General features: G+C 38.1%; 1 protein-coding gene across 2 annotated transcripts in view; it reads right to left on the reverse strand.

Moving 5' to 3' along the window:
* Positions 1-821: 821 nt before the first annotated feature.
* The window catches only part of LOC142049888 (mitogen-activated protein kinase kinase kinase 1-like), a 111,781-nt gene continuing 87,137 nt past the window's right edge, over positions 822-25,465 (reverse strand). For both annotated transcript variants that reach the window (XM_075078050.1, XM_075078051.1), the window contains 15 exons: positions 21,078-21,223; positions 18,542-18,663; positions 17,725-17,806; positions 17,413-17,593; positions 16,397-16,687; positions 15,843-15,964; positions 13,979-14,070; positions 13,530-13,719; positions 11,934-13,206; positions 10,727-10,879; positions 9,190-9,352; positions 6,462-6,593; positions 5,336-5,478; positions 4,734-4,865; positions 822-3,397 (listed from right to left, as the gene is read on the reverse strand). In XM_075078050.1, coding sequence (XP_074934151.1) covers positions 3,248-3,397; positions 4,734-4,865; positions 5,336-5,478; positions 6,462-6,593; positions 9,190-9,352; positions 10,727-10,879; positions 11,934-13,206; positions 13,530-13,719; positions 13,979-14,070; positions 15,843-15,964; positions 16,397-16,687; positions 17,413-17,593; positions 17,725-17,806; positions 18,542-18,663; positions 21,078-21,223 — 3,372 coding nt within the window. In that variant the 3' untranslated portion in view covers positions 822-3,247. The remainder of the gene's footprint in view (positions 3,398-4,733; positions 4,866-5,335; positions 5,479-6,461; positions 6,594-9,189; positions 9,353-10,726; positions 10,880-11,933; positions 13,207-13,529; positions 13,720-13,978; positions 14,071-15,842; positions 15,965-16,396; positions 16,688-17,412; positions 17,594-17,724; positions 17,807-18,541; positions 18,664-21,077; positions 21,224-25,465) is intronic.

The raw sequence follows: 25,465 nt of genomic DNA on the forward strand, positions 1-25,465 counted from the left end.
TCCAGCGGAGAGCTACCAGGATGATCAGGGGTCTGGAGCATCTCCCTTATGAGGAAAAGCTGAGAGACCTGGGTTTGTTCAGCCTGGAGAAGAGAAGACTGAGGGGGAATTTCATCAATACCTATAAATATCTAAAGGGTGCATGTCAGGACAATGGGTCTAGGCTCTTTTCAATAGTGCCCAATGACAGGACAAGGGGCAATGGGCACAAGCTGGAACACAGGAAGTTCCATCTAAACATGAGAAAAAAAACTTCTTTACTGTGAGAGGGTGACAGACCAGTGGAACAGGCTGCCCAGAGAGGTTGTGGAGTCTCCTTCCCTGGAAACATTCAAAACCCACCTGGAGGTGTTCCTGTGCCCCCTGCTCTAGGTGTGCCTGCTCAAGCAGGGGGGTTGGACAAGATGATCTCCAGAGGTCCCTTCCAACCTCTACCATTCTGTGATTCTGAGATTTCACTGAAAACCATAAAATAGATTAACCTGGCAATTAATAGTTACATTTCTGTAGTAATATGAAATTTAGACAATTAATGTTAGATCTGAGGGCATAAGCAAAATGAGGTTCATAGATACAGAGCAGTTTATTATCAATTAAAAAATATTTAGTGTTTGTTGCCACCCTTTATCTAAGCATCATTCATTGATATACCTGATATATACATATCAGCCAATATCCGTATGTCATTTAATATTAGAAACAAAGTCTTACTATATCAAGTGCTGCATATGAAATTGTGTGTAGACAGTGAATTGTGCCAGAAATAACTTATCACATCATTAAACTGAACATATTTACATTAAAATAAGCAAAGGACAAAATTTGTTCAAAACCTTTTATTTACCATAAAGGAAAGACACCAAAATAGGTACAAATTATACTATATAAAATTGGTTCAATCAGGTAAAAACTTAAAATATCTTGATATATTTAAAATAAAGGATACAACGAAGCCAAATTTATTAACCCAGAGATTTCTGTAAAATTTGCTTGCACAGTAAGGTGCTAATAGAAGTTAGCCCTTAAGCCCTGGAAGTCTTAGGAATCTGTCACATAGCAAATATAATTTCATTGTGAAAGTGAACTTTGGTAGAAGAAACTCTATAGGACACCTGAGGTAGTAGAAACTGGAATAAACAGCAGTAGACGTTATTTACAACTTAAGTACCAATTAACATTAAGAACACACAAAAAAAAATCATCACACAATACAATTTTCAGTCCAGCTTTGATCCAAAGAAAATAAGAATATTGCATCACATCTGCATTTTAAAAACACCACAATTACCAGCAAGCTGAGGGAAATGCAAACAAATACATTTGGACACCTAGAAGCAGTTTGAGTTTGAAATGCAGTGATCTACAAAGTAATACTGATTAGCTGAGGTTCATCAGTTTATGCAGTTTACATTTCTGCCAGAAACAGTATTAACCTGACAACTGATCTTCCAGTACATGAATTGGCAAGAGGGCATTCTTTAAAGCTTGCACATAAGAAAGACATGGAAACAATCTTATTAGAATGACAAACTCTAAAGTGGTCAAAAAAAAAGTACAAACCAGAACTACCAAACTTCACATTTCAGTATTATCTTTAACTCTTCAAAGTCTGCCAATCTTTCAAAACAAAGGAATGTAAAATTTCCAAAAGAAACACATTCACAACTAATGACACTGCTTTTTATTAGTATGAGCTCTATTATCCCTGTAAACTTATCTTTAAGATATTTTACTTCCAATTTGTATTGTACATTTTTAATGTACTATAGTTTGTTTATTTTGTCCTGAGTCTTTGAAAATAACCAATTCTATTTCAGTCCAACGATTCAACTGGCTTCTGAAGAGTTAAAACATGAACAGTATATTTTTTTTTTTAATTGATTAAACACAATGAGTATTTGATTTAAAAAGATCCCCCCCTCTTAAAAAGTCAAAAGAAAAGCTGTCATTTTCCTTCGGCATTACATGCATCAGAATCTAAAAACCTGCCTTTAAAATAAATTTTAAAACACACCTGCTAAAATCACAAGTTTTGCACTACAGGTGAAGCTTTACTTCACATTTTAACCTTATTTTTCAAGTCCAAGTTTTTTTCTTGTTAAAATAAATACCTTTCTTATGGTAATATTTTTACCATTTTAAATTATCAGTAATGGCTACACTAAATAGATGATGTACAGCAGAAGGAAAACAGCAAGTAAAAATTATCATCAATGGAGAATATGACCTCATTTTTGTTACATAAAGAATGACATTTGCTCATAGGTGGCACCTGCTCCCACTGAAGTACAGGACAGTCTTCCATAAACTTTAATGGGAGCTGGGTTTGGGGCCTTTGACATAAAACCGCTCTACATGATTTGTCAGAGGGAATTGCTATATGAAAAGGCTCAACTTTTAGCACAATTCAGATTAAGCTGTTTTATGCAAAATATTTTTTTAATAACTTATACTATCAGAGGCTGAAACACTAACTTGAAAGTGGCATTTTATTTTATTCCAGATTTCCAGCAAATCTGTTTTAAGAACTCTTGCATCAGCAAGATGTTCCATGACACAGTTTGCATCTTTTTCTAAAGACTATTTTAAAAGATCACCTTTCCCTGAAAGTTAAGAATACAATGAAAACAAACTTTAATTTCAAAAGAAATTACATGACCAGCAGTAAATGCACAGTGAACCACAACTGCCTGCTCTTACTTTAAGTAAGGTAAAATGTTCTTTTTAAAGTATTTATCAATGTTTGGATTTGTTACTCAGAGAACTTTGTTCCATTTCACATCATGTATATGTAAGCAGAGGGTTCTGCAATTAGTCTGTTTTCAGCACTGGTTAAAAGGAAGTTCTGTATCTGTCTCTCTTAATTATACAATGATTGCTATATTAAAATAGATCCTGAGCCCCTCAGCTGCTAATATTGCTGAAAAAGTGCTCCAAATAAAATAATCACTTATCTGCTAAATAATCATGCAGATTTAAGGAAAAATGGTTTTGTGTTCACACAGAGCCAAATGTTTGAAAAGGCACAGTTGACAGGTCTCTGCACAAGTTGTGAAATGCTGCATACTAAGCTTAGGTAAAGATCTTGATTTGTCAATCACATACTTAAGTAGGGTCCTCCACTGGCCTTGATGCATCTATTATTAAGGCCAGCAGAATAATACAAGCTGCTGTGCTTAACTACACTGCAAGACAGTTATATATTCAGTAGCATCTTCTTCAGTATATCAGCCTTACACATACGTAGCTACCATGTAGTACGGAAGACTGGATGTTTCAGCAGCTCCCTTGATGGGGGTCTGTCCTGAGGTTGAAGTTCTAAACACCGAAGGGTCACGTCTCTCAAACCAGGAGACAGATGTGAAGGGATTGAAGGAGCAGTAGTTGCACTAGCAATCTGAACAAAGGGAAAATAACTTTTTTATAAGCTGGTGATTCTTAAGCCCCTTCTCCTGCCCCAAAAAACCTTAAACAAGCTAATAATTTTCAACTGACTAGTTATATTATGAGCTTTTATCCACTTAGCATATTTCCTACTGAAGTTTGAGGATTACATTACTGCTTCCATTTTATAAAATGGACCTTAAGTTCCCTTTATGCTTCTTTCCCCAATATCATATGCTTGATTGCTTTTCACATTCTGCCTCTCTCTCCTTGCACTTTTCGCTAAATTTTCTTCTTACAGCAAGATTCTACAGTAACCATCTACTAAGCAGGCCATAAGAAAAGCTCTTATGCCACACTTAAGGGTATTCTTTAGTCTAATACTTGCCATCACTGTTAACTGGCATAGTGTAAGCAAACATTGAGATATAGTAAGCTGAGCGATGTTACATTATATTAAGCTGGGTATGCTCTCTTGCACTTTATTTCTGCTACCACCCCAAAGGGCAATCTTTCTCAGACAGAAGCAGATCACTCCCAACCAAATTCATTTTGATCTTCTCTAGCTGAAATTAAGCAAGACTGAGAACACTAGGGTAGCACCACCAGATTCACACAGACACAGAACCAAGACAATTACATCTCTTATCATAAGTGATTAGTACTTAATTAGAACATTTGAATACTGCTGTGCTAGTTCTGTTTTGTGGAAACACTTTCTTCACTCATGCTAGTGAAGATGCTAATCACTTTTCCCTCTTGTGGCAGTATTTTCTTCATTCATGCCTACAGTTCAACTAGATTTTTAGAATTAAGTATACCTAACTGATTTTAGTAAGAAACATGAACACCAAAATAGATGACCTAGAAGAGGGAGGGATAATAGCCATATATAGCATGGCATAATGGTAAATATCTTTCAGCAAAATCTGAACCTGGAACATCAGGTTTTTACCAAAGGACATTCCCCACTATGAAATAGGAAAACACACAAATATTTTATGGTAGGAAAACTTCTTTTGCTCCCGTATTTTACAGGATCGCAAAGAAAGAGTTCAAATACCAGTCTTCTGCCTAGAGTCAAGATCAACTCTGTTACATTATGTATTAATATTGTAGAACAGAGCCTTTTCTGCATATTACTGTGTTGGTAGCATTTTTTTTTTTTAAACAAACAAGTATGATTATTATGTTGATAACAACATTGATTTTGTACTAACAGCTCCAATATAAAGAAGAGCCATTTCAACAAACCCTACTACTTGTATACTTTTCTAAAAATTCACATTGTTGTATATGAAATTAGTCAGTGTCTTTTGTTGCTACAAATATGCTACAAAGTACCTCACCTTAAATATCAGAGCAAGATGATTGGAATGTTTCTCTGCATTCCAGGGAGGTTTAGCACAAGCCATTTCTATAACAACGCAGCCAACGCTCCACACATCACAGCTCCTACCATATTGCTGACCTCTCAGAACCTGAACAGACAGATCAAAGCTCAGATTATCCACTTCAAAGTCTCTTAACTCTAAGTAATTTAGATTAAAAAAAATCATCAGTCAAGTGCATTCTGATTAACATTTCAGGTTGAGAGAGTAATCAGTGATGTAAATGCCATAAGATTTATACAGGTGTAGAGAGTTAGTAAATAAAATGCCCGATCAAGGGGCAAATTATCTTGTAACAGGTAGCTTTTGACCAAATAGTCATTTGAGCTTTAATAACAATACTTATTATGTATCTTGTAAAAAAAAAAAAATCACTTAGAACAACTTTGACAGCAAGAAAAAAATGCCACTATTGCCACATTGGAATAATTCCTATTTTTTAGAACAAGTACATTTAAAACACATTTGAAGCATTTACAGCAATTTTCTGTTATTTGGCTGGACGAATTAGCTTAAAGAGTACAAACTTTTTGAAGTAACTTCTAAAACTCGTTTCTTACCTCTGGTGCCATAAATGCAATAGTTCCCAACAACTGTCCCTGAAACTCCCCAGCACCAGTTCCTTTTGATGCCAGTCTGGCTGCAGCTCCAAAATCAGCAATTCTTAATCTATGACCTGTGCTGTCAATTAGCAAATTGGCACCTGTCAACAGCATAATAAAAATACTGCTAGTTGGCTTTTTATTAAAGGTAAAAGGATGAACAGACACTCTTCCTCCCTCTGTTTCAAAGCTATAAATAGGTCGATGGTCCCCATCCACAATATCAAGAAGATCTAAAAATAAAGGACAAAGTCTAATGTCACTTTTCTGTTATGCCTGAATGATACTGCACACAGCTTGAGGCTGTCTGAGGGATTTAGAGAAGCAATCAAACTTTCAAAGTAGGGCAAACACAGGATTCTGAAACAATACCTGGAGCTGGAATAATGAAAGAAAATGGTGACCTAAAATCCTGGAGGTTTTCATTGCCTGCAGCTCCCTGTGAAATTTAAACTTATTTCATCCTTAAGCAACTTCAAGTTGTCTTGAAGAGAATTACAGAGCAATTGAAAGTTTTCCTATTTTAAGAAGAAAATATTACAAAGTAAATATTTGCCATTGCTATGTTGCTACTTATCTGGATATCTCTCTAGTTTATGGACAGCTATAGTGACATTACAGGTAGAAGTTTAGTAAGACTGGTATTTCCCAATAAAGTCCACATTTTTTTCGTCAAACAGTACAACTGTGTTTATGTTCAATTAGGATGAAGGAAGAAAATCCATCATAATATTCCTATACCTGACCTCTTTATTTTGGCTTAGTCACAGATTTTACTATCATTTCAGGGTATTTACATTAATTTAACTAATAATCTTTAAAGCTATATGGCAACTTCATATTTTATTTGAACAAATTCAGAAAACAAATTTTTCTAAACCATTGGCATGGGTAGCAAGTATCCCCAAGCATACTATGAATGTTCTGATTAATTTCAGTAATTAAAGGTTCTTAAGTATGATCAGACAAACCCAGCAGAAATAACACTCTTGAGATGGTATCTAAGAGAAGCAATAGGTCTCAAGCCAAAATAGGTGCTGCTTTTGGAATATTCTTTTTTAAAGACATTCTAAATAATTCTCACCTTTAACATCTCTATGGATTATCTGATTCTCATGAAGGTAAGAAAGGCCATGTAACAGTTGATCTGTGTAATTAATAATAACAGATTCTTTGAAGGCTCCATATTTACTTAACAAATGAGCAACTGAACCTCCTAGAAGATAAAAAAAAAAAATACAGTTTATCAACACTTATATTAATAGAATGTAGCACTGCCTCCTAAAATTGGACTTGGTATTGATATTCCTAATTTATAACTAGATCCCCCCCAACATTAAAAGTTCCATAGGCAAAAAGTAATATACTTGGTTACTTAATTACTTTTTACCTGGAACTGTACACATTACAAGGACATAAGTCTTTATGCTTCCTAATATTTTCATCTGTCCTTAAAAGAACATACAAATCCCTTCGTGCACAAAGTACTGTTGCTGATAAAAAAGTACATATAAATATATCTACATTTTGCACTAAGGTTTTCAAGTAGTAGAACACTAGCTTTCTTTGGGGCAACAGATATGTACAACCTCCAGTAAGTGTTCCCTCCGAGGATCTTAATTTACTTTTGTTGTCATCTAAGTACCAATATATAGAAGCAAATACACAAGCAAGGAAAAGCAGTATCTTCCTATGTTTTCCAAAAGTGGTATCTAGAACCTCAAGATTTTGGATTTCCATTGTGCCTCTCAAAGTATTCTAATATAATTTGGGCTTGAATGAGGTAAAGAAATTCCTGACATTTCATTATCTAAATAATACTATTTCAGAAAAATTATACTTAAGAGTTAAACACCCTTAGTCTTGAGAAAATATTTTCTGCACTCTTGCTTTTAATAACACATAATTGGGCTTTGCTTGTTAGCCCTTTGGTATTGCCAAGTGGTTTCTGCCAAAGAATGTAAGTTAAGGTGCAATGTTTTCTTTTAGAAGAAACAAGGATGTATAAAACACCAAATCTAGTCTTGATAACTGGACTGCAACAACATATAATCCCATTAATAAAATTAATAAAGCTCCTTCTTAAAAAAGGATATAAATTTTCTTGTACCCACTTTGTACAATGGTGAAGAGATTTCACTATTTATTACTAAAATTACCACTGCATATATTTAAGATTTGAACGTGTTTTTCCCAAAGCACCCCTGCTTACTCCCTATCATTAGAAATTTACTTCTCAAATGCCTTTGGCGTGTTACCTCACACAAATTTTAGGAAAATGCACGGGACAAAAAACCAAGTAACAGGTATTCCAATCTTTCTAGCAAAGTTATTTTTAATAATAATTTAACATTACACAAGTACACTGAAAATGCAATAGTTCGATATATTTCCAGCTGAAGCATCTGTGACTCAAAGTTTCTAACTTGTGATGGGTTGACCCTGGCTGGATGCCAGGTGTCCACCAAGCCACCTCTATCACTCCCTTTCCTCAGCTGGACAGGGGAGAGAAAATATAATAAAAGGCTTGTGGGTCAAGATAAGGACAGGGAGAGATCACTCACCAATTACCATCATGGGCAAAACAGACCAAACAGGAGGAATTAATTTAATTTATTACCAAATAAAAGTGGGATTAATGAGAAATAAAAACAAACCTTAAAACTCCTTCCCCCCACACCCCCCTCCCTTCTTCCCAGGCTCAACCTCACTCCCGATTTTCTCTACCTCCTCCCCCTCAGCAGCACAGGGGGATGAGGAATGGGGGTTGTGGCCAGTTCATCACACATTGTTTCTGCTGCTCCTTCCTCCTCACATTCTTCCCATGCTCCAGCATGGGGTCCCTCCCACAGGAGACAGTCCTCCACAAACTGCTCCAGCACGGGTCCTTCCCATGTGTCCTCTCCATGGGGTGCAGTCCTTCAGGAACAGACTGCTCCAGCGTGGGTCCCCCACGGGGTCACAAGTCCTGCCAGCAAACCTGCTCCAGTGTGGGCTCCTCTCTCCATGGAGTCCCAGGTCCTGCCAGGAGCCTGCTCCAGCACAGGCTCTCCATGGGGTCACAGCCTCCTTCAGGGCACATCCACCTGCTCCAGTGTGGGGTCCTCCACAGGCTGCAGGTGGATATCTGCTCCACCATTAACCTCCATGGGCTGCAGTGGGACTGCCTGCCTCACCACGGTCTTGACCACAGGCTGCAGGGGAATCTCTGCTCTGGTACCTAGAGCACCTCCTCCCCCTTCTTCTTCATTGACCTTGGTGTCTGCAGAGTTGTTCCTTTCACATATTGTCACTCCTCTCTCCCAGCTGCTGTTACACAGCAGTCCCATCCCCCCCCCCCTTAAATATGTTATCCCAGGGGTGCTACCACTGTTGCTGATTGGCTCAGCTTTGGCCAGCAGCAGGTCTGTCTTGGAGCCAGCTGGCACTGGTTCCATCGGACATAGGGGAAGCTTCTAGCAGCTTCTCACAGAAGCCCTGTAGCTCCCCCCCCAAAACCTTGCCACACAAACCCAATACATAACTCCTCATTTAAATTCAGAAATTGAGATGGTAGTAGTAGAATTTTTTTCAGGGCTTCCAATTACTTTAACTGTATGACAGATTATGTATGGAAAATACCAATTCAAAAAAGGATGCCAGTAAGAATGCCGCTTAAACTGTTCTGTAAGTAAACCTTTATACTGGTTACCAACAACAATATAAATATAAATTTGCAAACTGAAGCAATGCATGGAATATTTTGCAATATGAGACTACATAGTTCAAGACTTAACCGATACTTTCATTTTCTTTGGCATGCAGTTGTTTACCTGCCATCCATTCAATAAAGAGGTTATAGTTACTCTTCTCACATGTAGCACCCAACATTCGAATAATGTTAGGATGGTTCAGATGACTCATCATCCTTATTTCTTCTCTCAGTGCTTCAACTACCTCTTCTTGCTCAGATGATGTGTTCCTGACATACGTCACCTGTTTTGAAATATGGTATTCAGATTTACCTTACATAATTATCAGTCCTGTAACCATCCCCCTTTCGGTACAGTAACAAGAATGGATGGCTTTCTGTCCATTTTCACCATCTGGAAATAGCAAGTATTCTTTTCTCAAGTCCCTTCAGCTGAGACCATCTATCTCCATGTGAGACAATCACAGAAAATTAAGCGTGATCTTCTGAAGAAATACCAATGAAAATGTCTCCAAGTGTGGCATGGGGAAACTTCCCTCTTCACTCTCCTCTGCTTAAACTAGGATTTTTTTTTTCAGATGTTGAAGAAAAGGAAGAAAGATAAAGCCTGAAACAGGATTCTGAGTGTGATGCTATTTGTAAGACTTTTTACCAGTTTAACCATACTTCCTGTTTCATAACTAAACCTCTTATCCTGGAAAGTCGATGGGGGAAAAAAAATAACAAAAAAAAAACCACCAAAAAAGCCGATCAGAAGTCCAGCAGTGGAACTGGAGCCAACCCCAGCTCTTATCCATACTAAATCTGAAATAATAGTATGCTGCAGAGAATTTCCCCTGGGCCTCAGAATCATCATCATCTCTCCAGGAGGAGCCTCAAGGACCACATGGACAGTCCTACTCTTTCACAAGCAAGAGAGTTTCAAAGGAGAAATACCTAATGACAGATTTTCTTTCCCTGATTAAATGTTTTGAAACTGCTCGATTCCATAGATATAAGTTCATTCTAGAATTAATAAAAAAATATTAGGACTAAGATTCCCTCTATGTTGGTATCACTGATTCAGACCTAGGGCACCTTAAGTGTGGAAGATTTACTCATGTCTAGAACCTTCCAAAATCTTGAGCAAAGCATGTGCATTTGGGCCTCTTTTCTCAGTCACATTTTTGTATCTAATAATTTAAATATTAAAAATACTTGCCTCAAAGTTGGCTGTTGGATCTGGGGAAACAAGTATTAAACTACATTTCCTCCGCTTAAACTGTTTTAGGAAAAAAATCTTGACAAGGGAAAATTACTTTTAACAGCTATCTTTCAAATAGAGCATCAGTTTGGAATCAAGAGACCTGGACGCCATTCCTATCTCTGTCACTGATTTGTGAAATTGATAAAAACAAAAATGCATTTTAAGAACTATGAAAGAAAAGGAGCATATAAAAAAGTACATTTTTTTCCTTTTAAGGAAAAGTGAAGGAAACTGAAAACATTATTTTAATTCTATGCAAATAAAGACTTTGTATTATGTATCATGTGAGTACACACGACAGGGAGAAGAAGTAGGGAACAGAAGTCTGTGAGAGCAGAGAGCTTTTATATTTATTATTTCAAAGAAATATTGAATAACAAGCACAATATATTCAAGGAAGTGAAGTATTTACCTGTTTTACAGCCATTAATGTCCCTGTTCCTACATCTTGAGCTTGGTAACAGGAAGAGAAAGCTCCAAGACCAATTTGCTGACCTTTAAGCCATTCTGCATCTTCTCTGTAATTATGTTTTGCTTTGGTATGTCCAGGCAGGGTTTCTGGTGTCTGCAAATTAAATTCCAAATCAATTCCATGTTTAGTAACATGCATCTAAAATGTAGACATGCTGGAAGGTTATGAAATATCCAAGTTTATATGCCTCTCCTCTCCTTTACAGTTATTTGTACTGCATGTTATACATGTTTCAGTTGAGACCAGAACACCAGTGTATTCCTTAATCCACATATTCCTACTGTATGTAAGAACAGAGAGCCTCCTCTATGTTACTACCTGAAGGTGAAAGGCAACATGTAAGGACACAAATAGGAGCAAGACTTTTTTCTATTCCTGATCTCATGTTTAGTCAATGTTTTAGTCAGCTCCTATAGTAAACACAAACAAAACCATGTTTTCTACTTAATTTGTCATTTTATGCTTCACATGTTGTTACCTCATGTAAAGGATCACAAAACCCAACACTTCATTCCTCTTTCCAGTAACTCTACCAAGTGTGTTACCTTTCCTAAGCATGCAGCCTCACAAGCTTCCAGCATGTCTTACTCTCAAGTCAATACACTCAACCATTTTGTGAACTTTTATAAAAGACTCATTTCTTTCTCTATTCTTATTTCTTATGCTTTTGCTATTTGCAAACAAATGTATTTTTTCTGATTTCTGAAGTATCCCACATCATCTCTCTCAAGATGTGCTGACAGCAAGATCTCTTCCTACTCTGTCTCCCTTTTCTTTCAGAAACTAATTTGGTTTTGTACAATTGCCTTCAAAGTAAATCAGCATTAAGACCCAGTACAGTTCTACTCCTGCTTAAAAACTTTGTTCTCATTTCCTGTTTCCCCACTTTTACACTTTCTTCTTTACCATTTTAAAGGTTGGTATATGACATGATGCCTCTCTTCCAAATACTGTCTCTAAACTTGTTAATAACCATAGAAGGATTCTGTTAGCACCTTCAACTGGTAGACTGGTTATACTCCAACTTCTAGGAGAGGGTATTGAGTACCTTTGTGTTTTATACAACTTTGGAAATACAACAGCACTGCTTTATAAATTCAGTGAACCTCAATCGAGACTTATGCTAAATTACCATATGTATACTTACATCCTGCTGAATGATTATGATATCTTCACCATTTTCAACCTGTAGTTGGGGAATTATTGGCAAGGCATCTTGAGATGCTGACATTGCCATAGCAATAGCTAAAGCTTCCTCTTCTTCAGCTTCCATCTTTTCCTTGCATTTTTGATTATGATTTACATCATCTTTGTAAGTATCATCATTTTCTGCCTGCTCAGGAGAAAGGACTGCAACTTCAGACTTGAACGTAACTGTGCCATCATTTGTTAGCATGGAGGCCTCGAGCAGGTCCTCAATACTGGAATTGAGCTCTGCATTAATGTCCAGCTGACATTTCTCATCTACTGGTGTGAACATTGTCTCTTCACTTGGTATAACCACACTGCTACTACAATTGCCAACACACTGCAAAATATCATTTGGGTTACGTGTCACACTGTTTTTTGAGGTTTCTCCCTGCTTGTTCATATCACTTGGGGTAGGTCGTGATGGCTTTGGCCTGTGTATGTGACTGGATGGCAATGGCCTGGCTTGGGTAAAAACTGGAGAAAGTTTCTCTGGTTCTTTATTTTCAGAACAGTTTCTCTGAAACTGGGGAGAAAGTTTCTGCTGCATTTGAGGAGAAGGTGAGGGGATTTTGCAGGGAACAAATCCCTGAGGTCTGAGTTTAGAGATATCTGTTACAGTGCCGGCTAGTACAGATGGGTTTGAAGGAGACAGAAGCATTGGGAATAGTGACTGAGAATGACTGGATAAGGGAGAAGAGTTCAAACACTGACTGGGGGGTTTTCTTTTTGTTTGAATATCTGGCTTTGGTTGCTCAGTGGTTACTGATGAAACGGGAGGTCCCACAGCAAAGCCAGCCAGCGTCTCAGAAGTATCCTCTGGACTTGCACTCAGTTTTTTATCACTTAAACTTTTCTCGCTTTTCCTTGATAACTGGACAGTATTGTTAGGAGTATTACTTTCTGTAGCTTCTGGAGAGTTATCTGGTACAGATAGCTGCAAAAAGTCTTCACGTCGACATTCCCCAGAGCCCATTTCTTCCATGCCTAGCTGGATGGCATCTGCAATTTCCATTTCATCTGCTATTGCCATCAGACGTCGACACATCCTTGTGTAATGAGTTGAGCTTGTCACACTCAACATTTCCAACAGCTTTACAAAAACACGGGGCACTCTTGCCACCATTCTTGCTGCACTCAAAAATACTCTCCGTGATAGTTTTCCAACCATTGAGTGGGAATTGTCAATTGACTGCAAAGCAAAATTTAAGAGGGAGAGAAGTTTCTTATACCTGAAAGTTAAAAAAGAAAAAAAAAGTGTCTTATAAACTGATATGATCTAGTTAACTAGTGCCAAGAAAACCATTTCAAGATAATCTATTTAGCTGTCAGTTCTGCAGTAGAAAGGAGACTTATTGATGCACTGGTGCTTCAGAATTGTTTCACAGGTCAGAAGTTTAGAAAAAAACCCACAATCATTTACTCTGTAAAGTAGGTGCACTTATGCATATAAATATACACTATTTGTTTACAGGAATTAAAACAACCAATTTTTGAAGAAATCACCAACACATTCAACTACAAAGAATAATAGTCACACAGTGTAAGTACGTACCTGTCTACTATAGGATCAGCCTGCAAAACACCTCCACAGACAATGTGGGGATAAAATTCACCAGGAAATTCCAACAGAAGTCTATCTATTAGACAAAGTCGCCCCAGTAGTGCTTGCCAGTTGCTAGACTCAGTTTGGGTTCCAAGAATACAGTTTAAGACATAATCAACACCACCAATACCAATAGACCCTATAAAAAAAGTTGATAAAATAAGGATTAGATATGTTCACAATCTAAATTCTGATCTGAATAAAGATCAGAAGTATATCATACAGAAATACACAATGTGCACCCAAATTAACATCACCCTCTCCCCCAAACTGCTGAGAGCAACACCGTTCTCTTTGCCATGCTGTCAAATACAGGATAAATCCTGTATTAAATTTAAAACAATTCAGTATATTTGCTTGTAACTATAATTCAATTATATATGAAGACCTATTATTACCAGATTTAAGTATTTCTCTCCCAACTGCCAGCTCTCCCGCTTGGCCTTTACACATCTCCAGTAGCGTTGAGACTGAAAGTTGACTTGTTCGGCTATAAGAAATTGAAACAAAAAACCCAAACAACTTTCAGCAGATGCTTTCAAGAAAAAACATTTTAATCATTAGCTTGGAATTGTGCTTGGAAAATTATTTCACATCACTTTATTCCAATACACTTTTATAATCCTGTCTGTATGCTACCAATAGTTGTGACTTTTTTTACAAGGATACTTCCAGAAATGTAATGTCTATCACTAATAAATAAAAAACCCAAACAGAAATCAGCTTCCCCATTTCTCAAATTCTTTGAGACTTTCAGGCAATAATCTCTTTATTAAAAGAAATTAATTCAACTGCACATTAGGATCTCATCCTCTTGCACAAACAGGCCAAATCCAGGAATCCAGCACCACAAGGAACAGTTCTATTTCACTTACACCTTTAATTTTATATTTTCTATTGCTAAATGTCGTGGTTCAGCCTCAGCTGGCAACTGAACACCACGCAGCCGCTCGCTCACTCCCCCCCCACCCCTGTGGGATGGGGAAGAGAATCGGACAAGCAAAAGAACTTGTGGGTTGAGATAAGCACAGTTTAAGAATTACAATAAAATAATAATAATAATGATTATGATAATAATGACAATAATGTTAATATAATAAAATGGAAAAGGAAGGGAAAGGAAAAAAAAGGAAAAAAAACCCACAGAAACATGAACGATACAACTGCTCACCACCCGCTGACCGATGCTGCCCATCCCTGAGCCGCGATTGCTTCCTCCCTCCCCCGGCCAGCTCCTCCCAGTTAACATACTGGGCATGACGTTACATGATATGGAATATCCCTTTGGTCAGTTTGAATCCGCTCTCTTAGCTGTGCTCCCTCCCCTCCTGGCTTCTTGTGCACCCGGCAGAGCATGGGAAGCTAGAAATGTCCTTGACTAGTACAAGCGCTACCCAGCAACAGCCCAAAACATGTGTGTTATCTCAACATTTTTTTTTCCATGCTAAGTTCAAAGCACAGCACTATACCAGCTAGAGTGAAGAAAATTAACTCTATCCCAGCTAAAACCATGACACTAAACTATTGCCAGTGCATTTCTAGTTGCAGTTTCAGAAGCAATGCTCTTAGAAACTAAACTGAAAGAGACAAAAAAGAAAAAAATTTAAAAAAAAAATCAATCTGGTGGACTTCTGCATCTAGTTTACAGTACAGCTGAAGAAATGATTGGTCTGGCAGAGCAGACGGGGTAGCTTAGGAGAGGAAGACAAGGCCTACTCAAGCCAGAACTGCCAAATGCATTCACTCAGAATAGCCATCTCCTAACAATGCACCATGAAATAAAAAGTAGCAGTGTTATGTTAACCCTTCATGACATAGATGCACAACAGCTTTTGTTGAAGTAGGAAACATACACATATATTAAAGATACAAAATTTGATGATTGGTACTTGCTGACTGCTTAAAGGGGAGTCATGAGAATTAGACCAAAGCAATATCAACTGAGATGGAGGGGATGGTTGATGACTGCACCCAACATATCTTCCTTTATTTTAAGGGGGAAAAAGGCCTTATGCAAGCAAAGCATCATTTAAGATCAGTGCTGGAAAAATATAATCAGGTGCCTTCAAAACCTACATCTTTTAGAAGTTGGTTAGTAGCAACTAGACTTTAACAAAAACATTTATATGTATGATCCACACATTTTTATTTCACCGCCACCTATAAATGGTCTGCTAGTTCTATATAAAATAGCAACAAATGAAGCTTCAAGACATTTCAGTAACAACTCAAAATTAATTTTAAGTTCATGAGACACCATACCTGTTGGCATCTGCACATTTAACTAATATTGTCTCGACAACTGGCTTGAGAAGTCGCTGTAGTTTAGTCCTCTCTGCTAAAGTATGACAAGGTGTATATACCAGCATGGCTCTTAAGGTTTTCTAAGAGAAAGAGAAAAACAATACATATGAAATAAAATTTGCTACACACATTTATTTTTTTAAGAGTTGTAAATAGTTCTATATAATTTGCATTCAAAATATCAGTGAAATGTTCAAAGGATAAACAGCTTACTTTATATTCACTGTTAGAATTAGTCATGTATTCTTTGAGATTGTAAAGAGTCTGGTCATACAAGTACTGTTAATATTTGGCACTGTAGCAAGCATTTCCTGATATTTGACCAGTGGAGCCATGCCATTTCACTCTTGCTGAGGATTTTGTTCAACTCACTTTCAGATGATGGTTAAAAGTCAAGTCAGCAGTGGTGCTCAACAACAGTTATTAGGATTCCTGACTTCATACATCTCCTCCCTTTCAAAAATGAATTCACTTGGAAATTACTAGAATGCAACAAGTAAACAGCTACTTACTAAAGCAGCAACATACACTTTGTAGACAGGGTCAGCACAGACCATGGACAATACACTGCAGCAGGATTCTACCACCACATCTCCTGAGATACTGGTTTGAGATGACCCACTAACTGCTCCCAAGGCTCCAGCACTTGTGTTGTTTCCATTGCTACTTCCAGAATTTCCAGTGCTTTCACCATTAGCCAGTAATAGAGCACCACTAACATCATGGGAAAGACGTCTAAGTGCCATCTCTCGTATATTCCAGTTTTGAGAAAACAAGCAGCTAACTAACTCCATTCCAAATACCTGCCAAGGAAAAAGCAACATTACAGGAGTCAAGCTGAGTAATAATACAACTTAAGTACTTAAGAAGAGCAAACAAAAAGAGCAAAGAAATGTTTCTGGTGAAAGATCACCTTAAGAAGCCTGACAGCAAAAGTGATAAGTCATTGGTTCTCCAAAATCTCTGCTAATAGAATTGGGGGAATGACTGTATGGATGGTTTTGTTTACTCTGAATTTTAATTATTCAGTATGGAGTTCATTTCTAGACATTGATAGAAACAACCCTGAAACCAAGGTCCAGCTATACCAGACAAAAGTTACAGCAGACATATAGGCAATACAAGTTTACCCACTCTTCTTTTAAGTATGTGATTCCTGCTCAGCTGAACCCACCTCTAGACTCTAGAGGTTATTTAGGTCATTCGGCTCCTGCAACCAAACTTGGGTAACAGTAAGAGCCAAATTTGTATTTATGTGACACTTGCACAACAAAAACTAGAATTAAGAACACTACATTTTATTACATGGACCTTTAATAAAAGGCCTCAGATGAAGTTTGAAACTGAAAACCCCAGTGAAAACAAAACTGGAAAACCTTTTCTTCTGATGCAAGTTAAATATAATCAACCATGAAGCTGATGGGATTCAGAATAAATTTTTGAATTGCTGATTTGACAAATCTAGCAAAACAGTTTAAAAAAAAAATCAGTTTTTACATTTGAAGCTTCTTTTACAAAGTAAAATTACCTGAATCCATGGCTCAGCTAAATCTTTATAGGCAGAAGGGATCTGCTGGACCCCATAATGAATAAGGTTAAAATTGCTATCTTGGGTTCTTCTCTGTGATCCAACTGTAGATTGCTGCTGAATTTGTTGATGAACCACACAGAGAACAGAAGAAGAATCCACAGGGCTTGGCAATTCATGACTACAGATTAACAACGAATAACATGGATTAATAAATGAAACATTTACCAAAGTAAATACTTTAGCATATTTAGGAACATCAACTAAGGATCAAGAAACAGATAGTTTGTTATACTCAGACTGAATCCTTACCTATAGAAATCATGAATTCTCCACTTAGATCTACAAAGAGGACATATAAGTGGCTCTCTGTTTCTTCTGCATTCTTCTGCCCCTGGAACACAGCAACAGGATAATACGTATTTCAGTTTTACAGTGCATAAAACCAGAAGATGGCATTATTATTTTTAAGTCTTACTGAAGAATGTCAGTTTCGGGATAAACACTTCTGAACTAAGCCATGTGCAGAAGCCTGATAAATACGTGCATTTAAACATTTTTGCATGCAGAAACACTTCAGCTTAGCAGTACAATTAATATTAAAAGCTATTAATTTAAATGCAGTTCTTTGTGCCTCAAACATAAGCAACACTTTTTGAAAAGTATTAAAACATGGGAGATGGAATTTTATTTGTTAAAGCAAACTATTTACATACTTTATTTAATGCAGTATATAAAAACATACTCCATAATTCACTATATAATCCTAGCAGATGACTTTCATGCATTCTAATGACAAGCCACAGAGGGGTAAAAGTCTGTTCCTAACCTTGCTCTAATTAGACATGATCTTCTCACTCAGGTAAGAGGCTCAAACCTCTAGCCCTGCAGTTAACTTCTTTCTCAAAGCATTCACAAATCAAGTTGTAATTTGATAACTGATAAATAAGACATATCAATAGTACCTGAATGACACCAAACTCTCAAAGAGCTACAGTCATCGCTTAAGAGTAGGTTTCTGTTTAACTTTTAAAACAAACAAAAAAATCCTACCACAAACACCCTAGGTTACAGTACTTTTGAATATTTAGAGTCACCAGAACTTAATGAGACAAAGATGACAACATACATATTGACATGCAGTGGTGGTGTAATTTGTTCCTGCAGCCATCTTCACACACAGTTAGGCTTTCTTCATCCAGCATGCCTAACAAACAAATGGGGCACATCTGTTCTTCATCATCCTTCATACTATAAAAATAAATATTTGTGATTGTAAAAATGGCATATCAGAATTCAGAACAGGCTTCCAGTTTGGAACAGTCACTTCCGAATAACTATATTCTATTCATGAATCATTCTCCTAAACCTTGGTGTGAATAAGTGAGCAACCAAATTTTTAGAAGCACTGAGTATAGACAACACTGTTGAAATGAAAGGAAATGTCACAAAATGCATGACATCTTTTCAAACTAGGTCAGATACCAATAAGAGATTGAAAGGCCCAGCCTTGGACACTCCCCCCCTCCAAGGCTTCTTTAAACAAACCAATCTTTGTTTTTTTACTTATCCTTTGGTTTTGAAAAACTAAGAAATTTTTAGATTTTTGAAAGCTACACATGTTTTTCCACACTCCTTTCAGAGTACTGAGTCACAAGATAGCCTTTAGCTCATCACAGAAAACTGCAAATACTATTTGATGAACATATGTAAAACTCAAAAAATTAACAGAAGATAAAAGCCACTCAAGAATTTTCTGCCATTGAGAAACAGGTGTAATAGATTCACATGAACACTAATATATCTACATATCACATGTAGATATTAAAAAAACATTTTCCCTGTTTTACATGTTGCTTCCATTTTATTTACCCTACCGTAATTTTTAAATGGATATAACCAGAGATTTCGCCAGAAAAATTATTCTAAAAACTTAAACAACATGTACTGAAAACCACATATTTAATCTTCTATAATACTGTTTAAATGTGAAAACCTCTTACTATTCATAGAAAAAATTTAAGTTATAGTTGGTGTGTGTCTAAAAGTTTGCAGGAACCCTGTATTTGTTCAGCAACAGTATATTTTAAAAATAAAAATATTTTGTATATACATTGTTTCTATACATATATATTCACTTCTATTTTCCTGCAAATGGTTGATGCTAATTTTCTTTGTCCTTCAAAAATCCACCAAAATAAGCTTACAGTGAAAAAATCAGTTCCACTGCATGTATAGAAACACAAGTATTAATTTAAAACTTATTTTTGAAGAATCAGTAGTAAACTAAAAATAACTACAAATCACAGCAATTATCAGAACTGAGTAAATTTTTATCTCAAATGAATCTGATGCTCAATGTTCTCCAATACTTATACAAGATTAGACTCACACAGCACGACAACATATCTCGTGGAACCAATAAAGCTGGGAACTAATCATCAGGTGTACTGGCAAACAACTGAAAGACTCTTTCATCCTGTCAAAAATGAGAACTAAGGTAGCAAAGTTCACAGTCCAATGAAGCCATTCCTATGGGGGGGTGGGGGGAGGAATCTTCCTATGCAAGGTATATAATTAAAGGAACTGGCTTGCCAAATAAACCAACCAGTTAAATACATAATATTCTTTGGAACTACTTATGTAATCTATTTACAATGACACCATTTGACAATTTGGAAAAATAATTTAAAGACTATGGGGAATTTAGGTCACAATCTGTATATCAGAATTATAAACCTGTCTGAATATATTCCTTTAACTATATGCTTATTATCACAAAGTAACATATGAAGGTACTCCTTAAGTTTCACTTTATGCAAAAAAAGCGCCTCAGTCCTGGTTGCCTTCTGTGGTTTGATCTCTTCATAGGATGTCTAGTTCACTCAGTCCACTAACTAATGCATGCACAAATTACTTGTTTAAAAAGTTAACCAAGATCTTTTCAAAATAAAAGAAAAGAACAAGCAAAAGCACTCAAGTAGAAGTCAGAAAAAAATCTATCAAAGAAACATCACTTAAAATTGATAAGGCATATTTTAATGATCTAAATTATAAAAATCATACGAGTTTAATAACTCCCTTAAAAAAGTTTAACCACTCATTATTGCATTAAGTGTTTTTTAAAATATATGCTTACTTAAAGATATATAATATGTTTTATATATATCTATATATGTTGACACAAACACAGTACATTTACCCAGAAATTTCAGTATATTGTCACAGGCACAAGCATTTCTCCAAAGTTATTAGGACAAGAGGAAAAAAATTGAAATCCTGTTTCTTCATTTGCCAACATTTTCACAACTGCTGTATTTGAACAAATGCACACAAATAAACAGGTTTCCAAAGTTAATATATGCTTCAGTCTTGCAGATGATCAATTACATTTCTAGAGTTTGTCTCCCAAATTCATAGAGTCAAAAAAATTATTTTCACAACTCTACTTAACATTTTTTAAACAGAAGATATAAAGCAAATATGCCCACATGGTATGATTGTGACTAATGTATGCCTGACCCTTGATTCTTTCCAAATAGAGATAGTTAACGTGGCTTGAAATGAAAGCAGCTTTGAACAAAAAGAATGTAGGTGATTCTAAACCTTGAAAATTAGAAAAAACTACAGAATAAAGCTTTTAATTCCTTTAGAAAAATACTAACCTGTTTTCTGAATTAGATGCAGAAGTACTAGACGATAATGTATGAGAATTTGACATGCGTGAGACAAACTTCTGGATGGTGTTACGAGATGGAGCTTTGATCCTCGAGCTACGCCTACTGTGATATTTCTGGAACAAACTCTCAACCTAATATCAGAAAAAATAGCAACAGTCATATTTATGCTATGAATAGCTTGTATTTAAAGGCAATATTACTGAAGCTTAACTACTGCTAAGAAAGAACTATTCACCTTCACAGTAATGCAGCAGTAGCAGAACAGGAATTTCAGAAGTCTTGCTAATAAATAGACCACAAGAAACTCTACCAAAAAACCCTATTTGCTTATTAAAAATAATAGCTTTAAGTATATACACAATTAGTTCTGAGGATCCTTGTTCTGTTCAACATTCAACTAATCAGTGAGATGGATATAAAAATTTGAGTAGAAGATCCTAGATTTTAATTACTCGCTAAACTACAGCTCTCTACTAATTCTTTTCATTATGCCTTTTATTTGCAGATCATTTTTTTTCCTTCTTATGGAGCTATTGAACCCAAATTAAAGATATAATTAAAAACATATTGTCATGGTTTTAGCTGGGATAGAGTTATTTTTATTCACTGCAGCTGCCATAGGCTGTGCTTTGGACTTAACATGAAAACAATGTTGAAAACACACAGATGTTTTGGTTGTTGCTAGGTAGTGCTTATACTAGTCAAGGACTTTTCTAGTTTCCCATGCTCTGCCGGGTGCACAAGAAGCCGTGAGGGGAGGGGGCACAGCTAAGAGAGTGGATTCAAACTGGCCAAAGAGATATTCCATATCATGTAACATCATGCCCAGTATGTTAACTGGGAGGAGCTGGCCGGGGGAGGGAGGCAGCAACCGTGGCTCGAGGATGGGCAGCGTTGGTTGGTGGGTGGTGAGCGGTTGTGTTGTTTGTTTCTGTTTTTTTTTCCCTTTTTCCCTTTTCTTTTTTATTATATCATCATCATTGTTATTACTGTAATAATCATCATTATTATAATTATTATTTTAATTATTAACTGTTCTGATCTCAACCCACAAGTTTTTTTTTTATTCTTTTGGTGTGTTGGTTTTGGCTGAGAAGGGGTTAATTCTCCTCACTGTGGGGGGTCGGCTACCTTTCCAGCTTCCCAGCTCTGACGCGTGGTGGGGGGCTGGGAGGGGCGGGGCCATGGTGGGGGCGGCTGACCCCGACTGGCCAATGGCATGTTCATTCCATACCATGTGACACCATGACCAGTATATTGGGGGGGGGGGGGCAGTTTGCAGCTCGGGTGTGGGTGTGGGTGTGGGTGTGGGTGTGGGTGTGGGTGTGGGTGTGGGTGTGGGTGTGGGTGTGGGTGTGGGTGTGGTGTGGGTCGGGTCTGGGTCTGGGTCTGGGTGTGGGTCTGGGTGTGGTGTGGGTGGTTTGTTCCCCTCCCCCTCCCTTCCCCCCTCCCCTGGGGTTTTGCGCCTCTCGTTGTTCTCCTTTACATTGCATTTCTGTTGTTGATTCTTTTAATTTTAATTATTAAACTGTTCTTATCCCAACCCACGAGCGTTACCCTTCTGATTCTCTTCCCCATCTACCGGTGGGGGAGTGAGCGAGCGACTGTGTGGGGCTTATCTGCCGGCTAAACCACGACATTTGGTCTTCCGATTCTCTCCCCCTTTGCACAGTGTTCGGGGAGTGTCTGAGCAGCTGTGTGGTGTTTAGTTGCCGATGGGCTGAACCATGACAGTCCTGTTTGGTGCCCAATGTGGGGCTCGAAGGGTTAAGATAATAACAGTTGCTGGTCACAGCATAGACTCTCTTCTCAATATTAGTTTATCCATTCTGCACCATGCTCTTGTGTTTGCTGTGTCTGATGAAGAGTGGTGTTAGTTTTGGTGGTCTGCTCTGCTCTGCAGTGATTAGTGATGTTTTGCCTGGGAGAGTGGTTTTTAAAACATTGGCCTTGAGTTTTATTTGGTATTTGAAGTTTATATTGAAGCTGTTCCTGTACATCGGGTACCAACTCATGGATACAATTAGCAATTATACCTCCTCCTCTGACAGTTTTATATGGAGGAAATATAGAATGGCACCTTAGCTACCATCTTCTATAATGTCTCCTCCTTCATTACAGCAACTTTTCAGTACCTTGAACATCCTTGGGTAGGTAAGATATATCTGTTGATATTGCTTTGGCAGACTGTTTCAGTTCTGTCTAAGGTTAATAAGCAATTTAAGAATATAATCCAGAGATCTGCCCCAAGGCTCGATAGCTATGTGTGGCAGGGTATGTGGGATAGTATGGGCAAATGCCTAAGACGGTGGGCACCCCCCGTGATGTGGGACTTCACCCCTGAACAAGTGCAGAATCCTGAAAAATTAGTAGAATATTTGGAGGAAGTATGTTGTCACCCTGGTAATTCCAGAGAGATACAAATCACTGCAATGTGCTGGGGCCTGGCCCATGCCTATCGAGCCCTGTTTAACACTATTCAGTACCCCCAAGGGGAAGAGAAGACCTCTGGATCTAAAAAGACAAGGACAAGGAAAGCGAGAAGCACTGTGGCCACTCAAACCCCCATGACAGACGCTGCAGCTACTCCAACCCAGTGATAAGCGTTGCAGCTGAATCGGAGGACCAACCCGTGCCAGTATCAGTCACCCCTATGCACAAGAAGAAATCCTGGAAGAGAAAGTCAACTAGTTTAGAAAGAGATGATGAAGAACCAGGGCCATCACAAGAAGAGGAGGAGGAAGAGTAAGAACTCGTACAAGAAACAGAAACTACCCGATCCCTATCCTTGAGTGAGCTGCGAGATATGCAAAAAGATTTCGGCCGTTGTTCAGGTGAGCACATTGTCATCTGGATGCTCTGATGCTGGGATAATGGGGCCAGTAGTCTGGAATTAAAGGGGAAGGAAGCCAAACAACTGGGATCCCTTTCTAGGGAAGGGGGCATTGACAAAGCAATTGGAAAAGGAACACAAGCCCTCAGCCTCTGGAGGCGACTCCTGTCAGGTGTGAGAGAAAGGTACCCCTTCAAGGAAGATATTGTATTTCTCCTAGGAAAATGGATGACCATGGAGAAAGGTATCCAGTACCTGAGGGAACTAGCCGTACTTGAGGTGATTTATAGTGGACTAAGTGATCAAGAGTCATCTAAAGTTCCAGATGAAGCCCAGTGCACATGACCCATGTGGTGAAAGTTTGTATGGAGCGTACCATTGATCCATGGGAACTCATAGGCAGTAATGTCCCGGAAAGATGACAAGGCACCAACAGTGGTGGTGGTGACTGATAAACTCTGGGATTACGAAGCAAATCTCTCTTCCTCCCTCGACTTGGCTGTGGAGAAACTGTCCTGGGAAGTCCAGCAACTCAAAGAAGATATGTCCTACTCCCCACCGGAATGGACCAGTATCTCAGCCATTAGGAGTAAGTGTCCCTTGGCTCAAGAGAGAAGATACACACGATGGGGCACCCTATGGTTTTACCTGTGTGACCACGGAGAGGACATGAAGAAGTGGGATGACAAACCTTCCATGACCCTAGAGGCACGGATACGTGAGCTGCAAGGAAGAAAAATCACTCAGGGGGGTTCTTCTAGGAAAGCTGCTGCTCCAGTTTCCAGTAAGCAATTCCCCAGACAGAGGAGCAGAAGCGCAGATTTTCTTTCTGATCCTAATAGAGACACTTGTGATTCATATTTACAGGAAGTGAGTGATGAATACTATGATCAGGACTAGAGGGGTCCTGCCTCCAGCCAGGTGGAGGAAAGGGATAACTTGGTTTATTGGACTGTGTGGATCCGATGGCCTGCCACATCCGACCCACAGGAGTATAAAGCTTTAGTGGACACTGGTGCACAGTGCACCCTAATGCCATCAAACTATATAGGGGAAGAACCCATCAGTATTGCTGGAGTGACAGGGGGATCCCAAGAGCTAACTGTATTGGAGGCCGAAGTGAGCCTAACCGGGAATGTGTGGCAGAAGCACCCCATTGTGATTGCCCCAGAGGCTCCGTGCATCCTTGGCACGGATTTTCCTCTGGGAAAATCGAATGATACAATGGACTGTTAAAGACTACACTGAGAGCAATGGGGAGTGAAACATTTAAACACTGGGATACACATTTAGCGAAGACCCACCTGGTTAGTCAACACGAGGGGATTTGCCAGTTGATCTGGCCCTGCCCAGTCAGAACTCTTACGTACTGTGGAAGGGGATAGAGTCCCTATAGTGCACGTAAAAAATATGCTGGGCCTAACAGTCTGGGTTCTTCCTGCCTCAGGCAAAGGCAAGCCCATTCGTGGGATTGCTTTTGCTCAAGGACCTGGGTGCACTTGGTGGGTGATGCGGGAGGATGGAGGAGTCCAATGTATAC

This window comes from Phalacrocorax aristotelis, chromosome W (assembly GCF_949628215.1).
Source record: "Phalacrocorax aristotelis chromosome W, bGulAri2.1, whole genome shotgun sequence".
Taxonomy (NCBI): domain Eukaryota; kingdom Metazoa; phylum Chordata; class Aves; order Suliformes; family Phalacrocoracidae; genus Phalacrocorax; species Phalacrocorax aristotelis.